This window comes from Coturnix japonica, chromosome Z (genome assembly GCF_054131305.1).
Source record: "Coturnix japonica strain WE chromosome Z, WE-NBRP24, whole genome shotgun sequence".
NCBI lineage: Eukaryota > Metazoa > Chordata > Aves > Galliformes > Phasianidae > Coturnix > Coturnix japonica.
In genome coordinates this window covers 51,328,194-51,342,531 of record NC_140702.1, presented here as the reverse complement: position 1 = coordinate 51,342,531, position 14,338 = coordinate 51,328,194, and the positions used below count along the sequence as shown (strand labels likewise).

Genomic DNA, 14,338 nt, shown 5'->3' with positions numbered 1-14,338 from the left:
ATATTTTGTATTACTGGAATTATGGTTATGCTGTCTGCAAAGGCTGCATGTCTATATTGGTTATAAGTATTATAGGCATCGCTGTACAGAAGGATTGCAATCTGCAGTGTATTTCTATTAGTAGTGGGCAAGTAGTATCATTTTTATGCAACTGCTGATTAAACAACCACATTACAATGCCTCACTACACTGCATGGAAAAAAAAAAAGTGGTTAGTTCCAGTGGGTTTTTTGTTTGTTTTATTTTTGTTTTCAGCACCTTAATCTTTTAACATAAGATTATCTTTTGTCAATAACACAGCAGCTAGTGTTCTAGTATTACAAAAGGAAGATACGGGAACAGCCATCACAGATCCTATATTGTAGACATGGTAATGTATTGCTTGCACAACTAAGCCCTCCCTTAATTTTATTGTCAAGCAATACTTTTGTCGATACATATATAATACGAGGGGTTTAATAGCTTCTGTACTGAACTGTATTTAATAACTGATGGAGTCATTCCAATATATCTCAAGACAACACCATAAAAAATACAGTGACTGAGGAACCCTTAGCCCTTATCCTGACATAGGTCATATTGTAACAGACGGATGTGAATTCTTCAGAGACAGCTGCAACTGTGGGGACAACACCTCCTGCTCTCAATCACAGACACCTCCACAGTGCTCAAAACAGTTGTTTAAATGAAACACTGTTTTTTGAAAGCATCAACTATTTTCCTACATGTTATGTATTCTATGGTATTATCAACACTGGCAAAGTAACATCAAGGTAACATTCCTTTTCAGGTTGTTTTTGTTTCTCTTCATTCTCTCTACTCTTTGAACTGCTTGTAAAGCTCCAAAATGGCTATATATAGATATGTTTATGCACATTCTTTCTGTGAAAAGTAGATCTGAAAACTTGCAGATTCAAGCATGACAAATTAAATGACAAAAAAAAAAACAAACCAAAAAACCCCACATTTATGTAAAAAAGCAGTACTTGCATTCACCCTCTTTAGCCATAAAAATTTAGATAAATTATTTTAGTAGAAATCACTGCACTGTACAGAGAGCTGGAGCAGTTTGTTTCTAACAAACTGATCATCAAATGGAAAGGAATTTCTCAAAGCACCCAGTGAGAACTCAGCCCCTCTTTCCAATCATCACCTTCTGATGCAGAAGGGTTTTAAATGTACTGAAACAAACAGATCCAGACTAGTAGTATCAGAATGTCAGGCATACCCAGGAAGCACAAGCACAGGCTGTCTTGCTGCACTCTCACCTAGGCACAAAAGGCTGCTTCAGCTTGCCTCTTTGCACCATCAGAGGGAATGCCAATGGGACAGAATGCAGCTCTTCCCTACCAACCAGCCAGACACAAAAAGCACAACTTGTGAGCATCTTCAGCCATCCTCCCCTGTGGCTTCTGTCCCCCTGACTCAAAATGAACATTATACTTTTCAGATGGCTAGAGAATAGTCAGTGAGAGAAAAAGAGATGAAAGTGAGAAAAAAAGATAGACAGTATTTTCCCTGGATTTCCTGCATTCCCATTCTGTGTTGCACCCAACCCTTGGGAGTGCTCTCGCTCAGCATGGTAACTGCTGCTGGACAGCTGTGTGTAATATGTAATTTATTCTCTATCACATCTGTATAAATCTTGAAGAGTTAAAAAAATTTAATCTTTATTTCTTTATTTCCTCTTAATATCTGGATACCTACTCCTGTAAGCAAGGAAAAGCATATCCCTCTCTTGTTAAATCTTACTATGCAATCTTCCACCTTATTGGTGTATTTATACTTAAGAGACTGAAAATATAACAACTACATACAACATAATTACAAATTTCATTAAATTAAAATTAGCACTTAATGTAGTTTGCTTCTTTATATACAATACAAAAATATTTGTATGCTATCATTAGTGTTAACAAAATTTAGGCATGATGTAAGTGACATCTGTAATAGCAAAAAGACATAAAGAAGTCTTCACTCACCAAGCCATCCTGATCCAGAATTGGGTATACACATATCTGTCTCAGCACTGGGCAACACAAATCCAACCACAAAAACTTCCACCCCATCAGCCATTAGAGCCATTCCCAAAACAAAGAAGAGGGCCCATTGGAATCGACCATGGCCACATTCTTGAATTATCAGTTCGTACTGCTGTGCTAGTTCTTCTTCATCAGCTTTCCTTTCTGTTTCCAGTTCATGACGATCTTTATATTCATCACGCACAGGCTGCCCTAAGGCCACCATGCCATCTTTGCCCTGCCCCATGCTGGGGATTCCCTGATACTCCCCTTCATAAATTTCATCATCTTCATCATGCCCTTCAGTTGCTTCACTTGATCCTTCATCATCATTAGCTTCCACACCATAATTACCTCCTTGGACATAGTAATCATCATCATCTTCCTCATCCTGGAATCGACTGTAGGACCTCTGTGTGTAGCCATCCTGAGCTTTGTCAACAGCTTTATTGACTTTTTTCACTGCTTGCCTCTTTACCTCTTTGGCAATATCTTTTGCCCCTTTCACTAATGAAGTCCTGTCTTTGTATGATTCCTCCATCTTGTATCTGTTCTACTGCAGAGTCAGTTGCTGAACACTGTTTGGAAAATCTACTCGGTGTTGGACACCAGCAGGAAGATGCAAAGAACCTGCAAAATTTAGAGGAAAAGAAACAAAAGTTTATTTTCAATTTGCTTCCCCACATTATGTAGTACAGAATCAACACTGGATACCACAGTTGAGGACTTCAGCTGTAATATTTTGTGTTACAAGGAAAATATTCTAGAGAAAAATCTAGCATCTACAAGTTTTCAGTAGCTCTGTTTCCACTGCCCTTTCCCATTTGAACTGCTATGCAGTAAAGATTTTCCAGTTTCAGTAATACTTCCATCCCCAGAATGGATAAATCTAGTAAGGAGATAATACTTCTGAGCTCTGTACTAGTTGACTGAACCTGGTCAATGCATTCACAAAGAGCAATGCTCAGCAATGATTTTGGTGCAGCCTCATGCTGTAATCAGTGCAGAGAGATGAGTGGGTTGAAATGGTAACTGTTCCACACTTTGGCAATTTCCAGTCCCTAAATCAGACAGAGAGCATCCCTTTCTTACTTGCCCATAGTGACAGGCAGGCTGGAGCAATTGCATATCCTCAGCATATACCCCAGAGCTTTAGTCCAAGTATGAGCTCATGCTGATCTACCCATGTGAAAACACCAGGTATATCAGCAAGGTAATTTGGCTCATCTCATCTTGCACAGTAACTGGGGGTGTTTACACAATCACTATGGTTAGTAGAAAGCAGTGGTGGCTGAGTGCAAGCCAAAGTAAGGAAGAAAATCAGGCTTTTTCTTTGGCAACAGTCCATAGTTAGAGCAGCTGAAACTGATTACAGAATGGCACCGTTACTCGTGTCTCTGAAGGGGCAGGGGATGAAACTGGGAGCTCTGTCAGGGTTGCAGAAACCCCACATCTGGGAGAAAGCAGACTTAAATTTCTCTATCAGTGCTTCCAAGAAAACACTGCCTGCTTCCAGCTTGGGGAAGAAGTTATTTTTAACCACGATCATTTTAATGATCCATTTTTTCCAAGTTCACAAAAAGCTGAATTTGCAATACTGAGGACACAGTGGGATGTAAAACAGGAGTAAGAATAAATGGCTGCAAATTTCTGGATAAAATTCTATACCTAAGGTGCTGTGGATCTGTCTTCTGAGGTCCAAAGGAGCTCAGAAGCTGACATTTATTCAGTCTGTTACAAATGCCTTCCAGAAGTATATTTCAGGTATTGATTTTCAGACTAATACTGCTTTGAGGGACAGAAAGAGTTATAAACTTCATCATATTAACTAAGGGCATGATGCACTTTTGATAAAAGAAAACCAGCCTGAAAATCACAAAATATGCAGGGAAAAGAAGCCCAAAGATATTTCTCTAAATCTGCTTGTTTGATTGCTTTTGTAATGATTATAGAAATTCACCTATTATTTGTTTTCAGTCCCTTCCTCTAAATTGACTTCAACCACTCTGGATGTTTCTCAAAGAAATCAGGCGTGATGTCATTATTCAGCTTTTCAGTGCAAACTGAAACATTTACTGGAAAAGAAATGCAGCCTTAGTGAAAAAAATATCATGTAATATTTATGACTGAAAACTGTAGCCTGCTTTTAGGTACATGATGATCCTTCTAAGTAGGTCATCTTGCTGAATCTTTTATGCTAAGGCAATTTCTCTAATTGCAGCCTTTCAGGTGCTCCTCCAAAGTTACTGTCTGTACTGAATTGGGCATCTCATCCTATGTGTGGACTGCAGTGTCTACTGTCTGTTACTGAACTACACAGAAACGCTCACCAAACCTACAGATGCTACCAAGATCTTCACAGGTTCCTCATCACTGTTTTTCTGATCATTTCTGATCATTTTGATCATTTTAGAGTATTTCCAGTTATACATGCCCAGTGCATTTGAACTGAAGTCTCAAATGCCACGATTCTTAATATTTTCCTTTCAGAAATTACAGCCTTCTTTTAAAGCTTTTCAGCTCATATTGATTTTGTCAAATTCAGTTTACTGTACAGTTTGTCAATGGAGAGAAGACAGTAGGAGTTTACGAATATTGAGTGAAAGTGCAAATGTCAAAAGTGGCAAAGCAGTGATTGCACTTCTATGGCTCACCTACCTCATGAGTTCAGTGAGCTACACTCTAACAATAAATCTTCAGAAGCAACTGAGCTTATAGTGTAGTTTATAATACACCAAATATGTCAATAAGGAATTATACCTGCTCAAATAATTAGCAATGTAACTACGCCAGCAAAAAAATCTGCACACAGACTAAATTAAACTTCTGTCTAGGCAGACCAGAAAGATGTACTGTGTGTAAAAACATAAATGTCTCTTTTATCTTGCCTAGGTTTCCAAGCAACATCCTTCATTGAACCACTATTCTTTTAAACAACTTTTCCTTCTCAATGAACTGAAATCCCTGCCTTAAGGGTGAGAAGTAGAAAGAGCAATTATTTATAGCCCATGCATGATAGATTCCCACCCTTTTAATTATGTCAAACTGACTGACTGCAAGTAAGCAATTGGAAACTCTGAAAGAATGAGGATTAGCAGCTACCTGAGTAGCATAAAGCAGCTAAAGCAGCTGGAAGTCCAGTCACTCCTGCTAGTGTTACCCAACAAGCCTATTCGATACTAATAAACGCCAGATTCCTGTCCAAGTCTTCCAAATAAAAACAACAACATAAAAATATAAATTTATTATTATTTCCCTGGGAATACAGTGTTTTCACTTGAAATAAAAAATGTTGTTTCAAGTAATATTAAAAATACATATCTTTCAAAACATTCAAAAATACAAAGATTCAAAACAATTATATTATCTGTTTGCTCTAATGTTTATTCTTTTTCAATCTATTATATTATTATATTTATTTCATTCTGCCATGTTTCTGTATTGTAAGTATTTTGCTACACCTTAAGTGATAGTGGGACACTGCAAAATAAATAGGTGAAGTCCCGGGAAGTTTTAAATCTGGGAGGTATCATAAATCCTATTCCCACAAACACTTGCATCTTTGCTAAATGAAAGCTATAGGAAGACACAGTGAATGCTCTGGGTTATGTAACAGGGACGTGGTATTAACTATATTCTCATCTTCATATAATAAATTACCAGAATAGAACTGGAAGCTACACTCAAATGGAGTTAGAACATTTACGATACACTTGGGGTCCTAGTATAGCATCTGTTCTGTGTTTCTTTTGAATTCATGAATATTCTTCAAATAGAAAGAAAATATTAGAAACATTTCATGTTTTAATCAATGCCTCTTCATTTTTAGCAAAGGACTCAAATTTTACTGAAGCTCGCCAGCAATTCTCACATGGTACAGTTCAAATCTGACACTGGATGCAATCACACAAGCCACCACAGACCTGCATGGTACACAGAAGTACCTCCAATCATTTAGTTTATGGGGATATCTGTGAACTTCCTCTCTCTCTTTCCATGTGCAAAACTGTCTCAGAAGAGATGCTCTTTTATTAGCAGTACTTGATTCATTATGACTGAATAAAGAACATAAACTTCAACACTTATATAAGCACCGGCACAAAAGCTGGTGGGTATAGAATTCTTTTCAGCAGATATTAGTTGATTATAAGAGGGGCATTTATAGCCCAAGCAGATGTTGTTGGCCAGTTCCAGCAACCATGAGACACACACCCAGGCTGTGAGTCTTGTAGTCTTGGGCTGTAGCTGCCAAAGCAGTATAAGCCACGGCATGGCTGCAATGCCACCAACAGAGAAAAGCAGAAAGCAGGTATAGAAGTACTGCCATTCAAAACAAACAAAGAAAATTAAAACAAGATAAAAACAAGTAAAATAAAATACTAGCACTTTCTAGCATCCCTATGGTCATGCTTCCTGCTCAATTGAAAGAGGACAACACACTGCTCTGACCATAGATACCCAGAAGCTCCCTAGAACTGCTCCAAGTGGAAAGAAGAAAGGAGATTGCCCTTACAGTGGAGGCAAAAGATTAAAGAGTCTAGGGGTAGTTATTGAGAAGAATTCATTTTAAAAGCACTGAGACTGATATGATAGGAAATTCTAAGAGCAAGTCAAGAAATCCTACCCAAAAAGAAAAATAAAAAGTAATTCATTGTAGAAACCTGTCAGGAAATAAAATTGGCAAATGCAACAGAATTAGTCCCAGTGACTCACATTCTAGATTTACACTGCAGCACTCTGTATTGCACAGGTGCTGCAAAACAGCAAACATACAAATACTGGCCTGGCAGATGTCATAGAACAACACTGCAGCCCAGGGAATACATGGCAAGATTAAATAGCATCTTGTAGGGCAAACTGTATTACACACTGGATTTAAGTGCCTTTCCTTCCTTCCTGGAATCAGACAGGAAACAGTTCTTTATGTTTCAGTAGAAAATGAAGTGTCATAGTACTGGTTCACACTGCAGGAGTGCATCATCCCTGAGAATGCCAAATTTGAGGCCCCAGACTCCCTCCTGAGCTGATGCTGCCATTCCTTCCATCTCTACTGTTCATTTTGTACTCCTCACAGGCTGTCAGCTGTTGCTGACATGAAACGTGGGTAAGGGGGTGGTTACTGCTTCCTTGGCATAATGTTAGGAAATATTTCAACACCATGGTTTTTTAACCCACTGCTTTCCAGGCAGTTTGTCACTCTCTCAAAGCATTTGTTTTTTCATCTTTAGTACCTATTACTTACTATTGTTTGAATTAGAACATAAGAAGACAGAAAATAAGACCCTTTCTATAGTTTCACAGTTCTTCTTAAATATTTCATTTTACCACATTTTTAGCACAGCAGCTATTGAGTTTACTGCTTCATATTTACTTTTTTTCACAAGCTGAACCTCAGACTGATGCTAGCTCTGAGAGTGCTCTCATTAGCCAGCTCCTCCTCCAGTGAAATGTGTTTGTATTGTTTGTGTTGGGGGAAAAATAAAAAGGAAGAGGTGACAAGCTAGATACAGATCTCTCTGTGATTGTGAACCCATTTATTTATTACTATTCATCTAGCACCTTTGCCAAAAAGTCTTTCTAAAACAGGGAAATAATAAAACCAAGAATGACATCCTAAGCTTCTCTGGTTCAGCTGTGGGAGAAAGTAAGCATTCATCAGCTTGACCTAGATAACAAAGAGGAAGGAGAGAAAGATTTCCAGGTGTGCTGTAAACTGAAATGAGTCTGACTAGAGAAGATGAAATGCAACAAATCTAACAAAAACAAAAACAAACAAACAAACAAACAAGAGCCATCATGCATATATATGCATAGGTATGTATACCTCTATTAGATACCTGGAATTTTATATATAATGTGTATGTTTACATGCTTATATCCATAATCAAACAGTTCACTGAAGACAAACAATAAGAAAAACTTTGAATGCAAAGTTCAGTCAAAAAAAGAAACACCTCTGCTTGCTGGCAGAAGGAACTGGTTTGTTTGCAGTTTATCTTAACAGTGCTAGATAGTAAAGAAGGAAATGCTGCTGGTAAAGCAAACAGTGCACTCTAACAAACATTAAAACAGAGGGGTACGATTGCTGTATCTCATTAAGCTGGTTACACAAAATGAAAAGTTGAGATGGGGAATGCATTCCCTGAATTAAATAAATACTTGCATGAGTTAGGCTGAAGTGTAGTCTGTGAAGGTCTAGGTGGAAACTGAACAGCAACCTGCACAGTGCTGGTTTTGCCCTGGCAGACAGGCTGCATTCTGGGTTGCACCAACAAGTGTGCTGCTGGCTGGCTGAAGGGAATATATTCTCTCTGCTTGTGTGCCAATTTTGGACTACCATGTCCTGTTTTATCCCCTTAATGCCACCAGAATTTAAAACAGCCAATGACAAATAAGAGGACCAGTAAAATGTTTAGAGTCCTAATGGAGGAAGCCTGCATGGAGAGATGGAGGTAGCAAGGCTTGCTAGGTCTCCAGAGGAGAAGGCTTAGGGAGGAAATGAATCACTGTATTACCCATCACTTGAAGAGGAATTATGAAGAAGATGGTGTTGGGCTCTTCTCAAGTATGCAGAACAAAGAAGAAAGAATGAACATCACAGATTGCAGCAAGGGAAACTCCATCTATTTCTAATCATGCTCTGCATGATGAGGTGGTGAATCATTGAAAAGGCTGCTTGGAGGCATCACCCTTAGAGGTAATCAGCACTTACCTAGAAAAAATCCTAAGCAACCTGATCTGAGTGTTGAGATAACTGCAAATTTTAGACTAGATGATCTACAGAAGTTCTTTCCAACATAAACTATTCTATTATTCTAAGATGTTCAAACACAAAATATTGTATAATTATAACATGTTAAAAAAAAAATCAATTATCTGCCATTAAATGAGCTATCTGTTATAAAAGAAAATCAAATGGCAAACACTGAATATGTGAACATCTCTCACAGAATAACTGAGACTTCTAAATCCAGCCTAGAAAGTGAATAATACCTCAGAAGTCTCTGGAGGACAGGTAGCACATTCATATTAGAAGTAACAAAACATAAATGGTTAGCTAAAACTCCTTAAACAGCCATTATCCATATAAGAAAAGGAAAACAATCTCCAATTTGCATACAAATTTGGTCTTGGAGAAACATTTGGCAAATATATCAGATCTAAATAGTAATTAAGTATGTACCAGGTATTTGTCATTTCACATTATCAGATACTGGTGCAAATTGGATTTTCAGTGTTTTCAAAATAGATACTTAAATAGCTCGTTTTTTTCCTGCACATTTAATGAAGAACTTCAAAACTTTGTACACTTTGACTTTAATATTAATTCTGAAGTAATTAAAAGTTGATGATCTGTCTTCAAAGATACTGGCGTCACTATTTTCATATCATTTTCTATTTTAATTCTAACGTGCTGATGGGAAAATTACAAACTTCATACTTACCTCATTTGCTAAGATTCTTGTTAACTGATCCAAATGGACAAATATACATCACTTAGAAGAGGAAGGAACTTAATGAACAGATCACTGCACAGCTAAGTTCTCAAACATTTTGTGCAAGTACAACCAGGTCTGCTAAAGACATATTGCAAGAAATTTGGTTTCACACCACTTTCGTTTGTCTCTTTCTCTTATAGGGTATTTTGTGAATTTCTTGACTGAAAATCTGTGCTGTACAAGATAACATGCAGTAATCTTTTATATTTCATCTTGTTTGTTTCAGGATTTTCCTAGGCCTGTTTTCTCTGTTTTGTCTGGATACTCTGGCAGATGCAGTGTTTTTACTGGAACATATATTCAAATTTCAGAAAAGAAACTAAGCAACAGACTAAGTGGAAGTGGCTAGCAATGCAATTCCCAAAGCAAAAGAAGCAATGAAAGACAGCAAATAATGAGAAATGGATGTGATTAGTTTGTTTCATAATGTAAAGCAAAATATGAAAGCATCAGTCATTTTAAAATTTAATTCCAAGGTCTGTGTACTATCTGCAATACTCATGCTCTCAGGAAATCTCTATGTAATGTATTTAACTGTTGTGGTAGGAAAACATTTACAGATTACTGTAAATGACACATATTCTGTGCATAAACTAGTGAGAGGGTTGTGGTCAACAGATCGATGTCTAGGTGGAGGCTGGTGACAAATGGTGCCGCCCAGGGGCCTGGAGACCAGTGCTCTTTAGCATCTTAATCAATGACTCAGACAGTGGAGTTGAGTGTACCCTCAGTAAGCTTGCTGATCACAGCCAGCTCTGTGGAGCAACTGACACAATAGAAGGGAGGGATGCCATCTGGAGGGATGCCATCCAGAGGCACCTGGGCAGGCTTTGTAAAGCGGTCACACAAGAATCTAATGAGGTTTACCAAGGCCAGGTGCAAGGTGCTGCACTTGGGTTAAGGCAATTCCAGATATGAATGTGGACTGGGAGAAGAACTCATTGAGAGCAGCCCTGCTGAAAAGGACCTGGGGGTCTTGGTGAATGAATAATTCACCTAAACATAACCCAGCAAGACAAGGGAGGTGACTCTACTCTGTCCTTGTGAGGCCTCATCCTGGAGTACTACACCCAAGCTTGGGGTCCTCAGTACAGGAAGAATGTGGAGCTCTTAGAAGGGGTCCAGAGGAGCGCCACTAAGATGATCAGAGGGCTGGAGCACCCCTCTTATGAAGAAAAACTGCAGAAGCAGGGCATGTTTAGCTTAGAGAAGACTCCAGGGAGATCTCACTGTGGCTTTCCAGTAGCTGAAGGGAACTTATAAACATTAGGGAAACTGACTTTGTATATGTTCTAACAGTGATCTAAGAGGACAGAAGGGAGAATGACTTCAAACTAAATTGAGTTTAGACATTAGGAGGACAGTCTCTCCCCAAAGGGTGGTGAGGTGCTGGCACAGGCTGCCTGGAGAAGCTGTGGATGCTCCAGCTCTGGAGGTACTCAAGGCCAGGTTGGATGAGGTTTGAAGACTTGTGTTTCCAAAGACTCAGATTAAAATTCAGAATCTGTCTCACTAATCTCATTATCATAAAACCCTTGTGAGGAAAACAACATATTTTTAAAAGTTACCTTTTGTTTACAAGTTAAAGAAATCCAGTGAATACTATACTAAACTTTGGTGATGGTGGCAACTTAGCCCTCCGCTTCAGATGCATCTCAGATATTAAAGATTATGGAATGTGCTATCCAAATGGAGTGCTAGTTCTGCTGTACTCACAAAGGTGACTTCCTACACTCATAAAGTCTTACCTCTCCCTGGAGGAAAAATTAAGAGTTTCGGGTGGAGAATTTTTACAATTAAATCTGACCCACTAGCTTACAATTCATAACCTTTAGACAGGAAATCAAGCCACCTAACCCCAGCAACTAAGAGTGCTGCTACTAAAAATCCTGCTGTGTTTTTTTAAGGCTGTACTGACTTATAATTATACAAAATGTTTACACTGCTTCAATCCTCAATAGAAAACAAAGATTTTCTAAAGATTCCATCAAACTCAGTCTTTTTCCATATTCAAAATGCATCATTTGCTAAGCACATGCTTAATTAAGGCTCTTCATCTTGTTAAACTGAATTACACTGTTATTGCAACTTGCATAGTGCACATGTGCCATAGCACATCCAATTTTTCAGCAACTGCAAGGAAACCTAAGCCCTGAAGTAAATAGTAAATCCAAGTGACTGCAGGTGCATGGCTTCCATTAACTCACAAATTTAATATTTTAGAGGCTTACATTTCATATCCCTATCTGGTTCACTGAACTTCATGAGGCTTTATTTTGTAGGCTCAAAAAGCTGAGTGAGAAAGGAGGACAGAAAGAGTAAGATAAAGGACCGAGGAACAGACTGTACTGAAAAAGCAGCAGTCTCTAGTTTATAGGTTCTGCAACCTAGGTCTCTGTTAAAACATAATTTATCTTCATTATGCAATCTGAACGCTGCCTCAGTGTGGCTTTCTTCCCTTGGGTAGAATATGTAGCAGTGGATAGCACCACTGAACAAACACAGAGCTCCACCACTTAAAGCACAGACTAGGCAGCAAATGAAGATACAAGGGCTGGTCAATTCTTTTTTCAATTTCAGTAAGCTTCCTTCGGCTTATTTTGAAAGCAGTCAGCATACCAACCTGAAAAATGTTCTGTTCCTTGTATTTAACTCCATGCAGCAACAATGAGTGGTAAGCTGAAGCATCTCAGAAAGGAAATTTGCCATTCTGAACCATTTTTATTTCATTCTAAAACATCATGACAGCCATTTTTCTCTGTGTGTACTTTATGAGCACCATAGGTCTTAATGACCCTGATCAGCCTCAACTGTGGTCCCAGGAGTCCCTTTACTCTCAGAGCTGTGCACCCCAGCTGTGACTGAGCTAAACTCAGGGTACTTTACTTCAGTCCCTTGCCGTTCCTGAATCTCATACTGGCTTTCCACGACTGATCTTGGGCATAACACCACAACACCTTGCCCAGCATGCACCAATCTGTAGATGGGAAACTTGTTCTTACCATCTCCCCTCCCCCTGCCCAGGGACCATGCCCCACCAGTGACAGTGCTGCCCAACCTACACTATGGTTCCCCCCACCGCCACCTCCTCTTCCCCCTTGGAGCCTCCTCATGGCTGCTCCTTTCTCATGGCTCCCACATCCCCTAAAGCCCAAGGAGCTTCAGGACCACCAGGCAGATAATGCCTCAGCAGCTTGGGTGAAGCTCAGCAGGGTAAACAGTTTGCTCAGACATTCAGGATCCCCACAGAGATGTGCAGGCTATCCTTTGGGCAGTAAAAGCTAAGATCAAGTATGACTACTGCCTGAAGGCTGAAATGGTCTGCAAGCGGCTCCATATCCACAGAAGAAAATCTGAAAAAGCTCCAGAAGACTGAAGAACACTTTATATATACAGATCCATTCATCCAAGAACTAGAAGCTTGTTGTGACCAAAGCTACAATTTAGAATATCTCCAGCAACAGCCAAAGAAAGACACATGTTGGCAAATGTTGCATTATTTTTCGTTAATAATCACTGACTGTAGTTCATACCAGAATGGCTAATAGAAAGCTCACTCTTGGCACTAGTAGCAAGTCTAGTCTAGGCTGCCTTACAACCTAAACCTTTAACTATTATTGGCCTTGAATAAAACCAGTTGAAGCTTGAGTAGTTCAAATACATTCAAATGATTCAGTGATTCAAATACAAAAGCCTGTGTGATGGTACCACTCTCACTTTTTGTGTAACTAAAGGCAGCGCTGGTATCAATAAATCAGGGAAGCACTGCCACATCAATTACATCCCCTGAATGCCACAGATAAGGTGGACCATCTGCTTTATCAATACCTCAATTACACACACTCTCAAAAGCACACTGAAGCACCACTAGTCACACTTTGCTGGGGTGTCCAGCATCATGCCATTTACTCTGGCACTTGTGCAGTAAGGTATGCAAAATATTCCAGGTTACTAATGGGCATTTATATGTATTTCCATCTATCATCTCTTTGGGCTTGATCTATTATTAACACTTTCATTGTTCAAATGAGAGATTAAGATTTCCCTCAGCCATCCTCAAGAGGACACCTGGATGACTCATATCAGATAATATATTTTATTCATGGACAGAAAACGATGTGTACGCTATCAGTGCCACCTCACTAATAATAGCCTACTCCACGGCTGCATAAGTCTTAAGAGCATACAAGGAGGAACAACTCACTTGTATCTGTATAGAGACATAATTTCGAAGGAGGTAAAACAAGCAGACTAAGTCCTAGTGAAAGACAGCAACCAAGCTCTAAACTCATTTTTTCTTTTTCTTTCCACGAGCAAAAGAAAACATCCATGCAAAACAAAACAAAATAAAAACCACACACAAAAAACAACCAATCTCCCCCCCAACCCCCCCCAAAAAAAACCCAAAACAGCATTCTGATGTCAAAAATATTTAGATTTAATAAGTAAAGCGATTAAAATATAAATTCTTGCTTCACAATCCAGATCTTTATTTTAGCCTACAATTCACTTTTAAAAACCACCATCTAATGTTAGCCTCGGGATATATATCACATTGATTAAGTGCTCAGTTCCTTGTATGTGTGTGTATCAGCTTGCATTGAAAAGAAAAAAAGCACAGTAATGCAGACTGTAGAGCTGGGTCAGTGTTCACTGCTTGAAGCCTGAGAGCAAGGGGAATTCCTGCAAAAGAAAGGCAGCTTTTAATTCAGTCCAAAATTTTGCAGGAATCTGTATACTTTTTTCCTGACCTCCACATTTCAACAACAAAATTCACAGCCATAGTATTTAACCCTCACAGTCCGTGTTGCTACAGAG

At 38.9% G+C, this 14,338-nt stretch overlaps 1 protein-coding gene across 3 annotated transcripts in view; it reads right to left on the bottom strand.

Moving 5' to 3' along the window:
• The window catches only part of SV2C (synaptic vesicle glycoprotein 2C), an 89,514-nt gene that overhangs the window by 62,794 nt on the left and 12,382 nt on the right, over positions 1-14,338 (bottom strand). For all 3 annotated transcript variants that reach the window (XM_015848876.3, XM_085529456.1, XM_015848877.3), the window contains exon 2: positions 1,983-2,651. In XM_015848876.3, coding sequence (XP_015704362.1) covers positions 1,983-2,562 — 580 coding nt within the window. In that variant the 5' untranslated portion in view covers positions 2,563-2,651. The remainder of the gene's footprint in view (positions 1-1,982; positions 2,652-14,338) is intronic.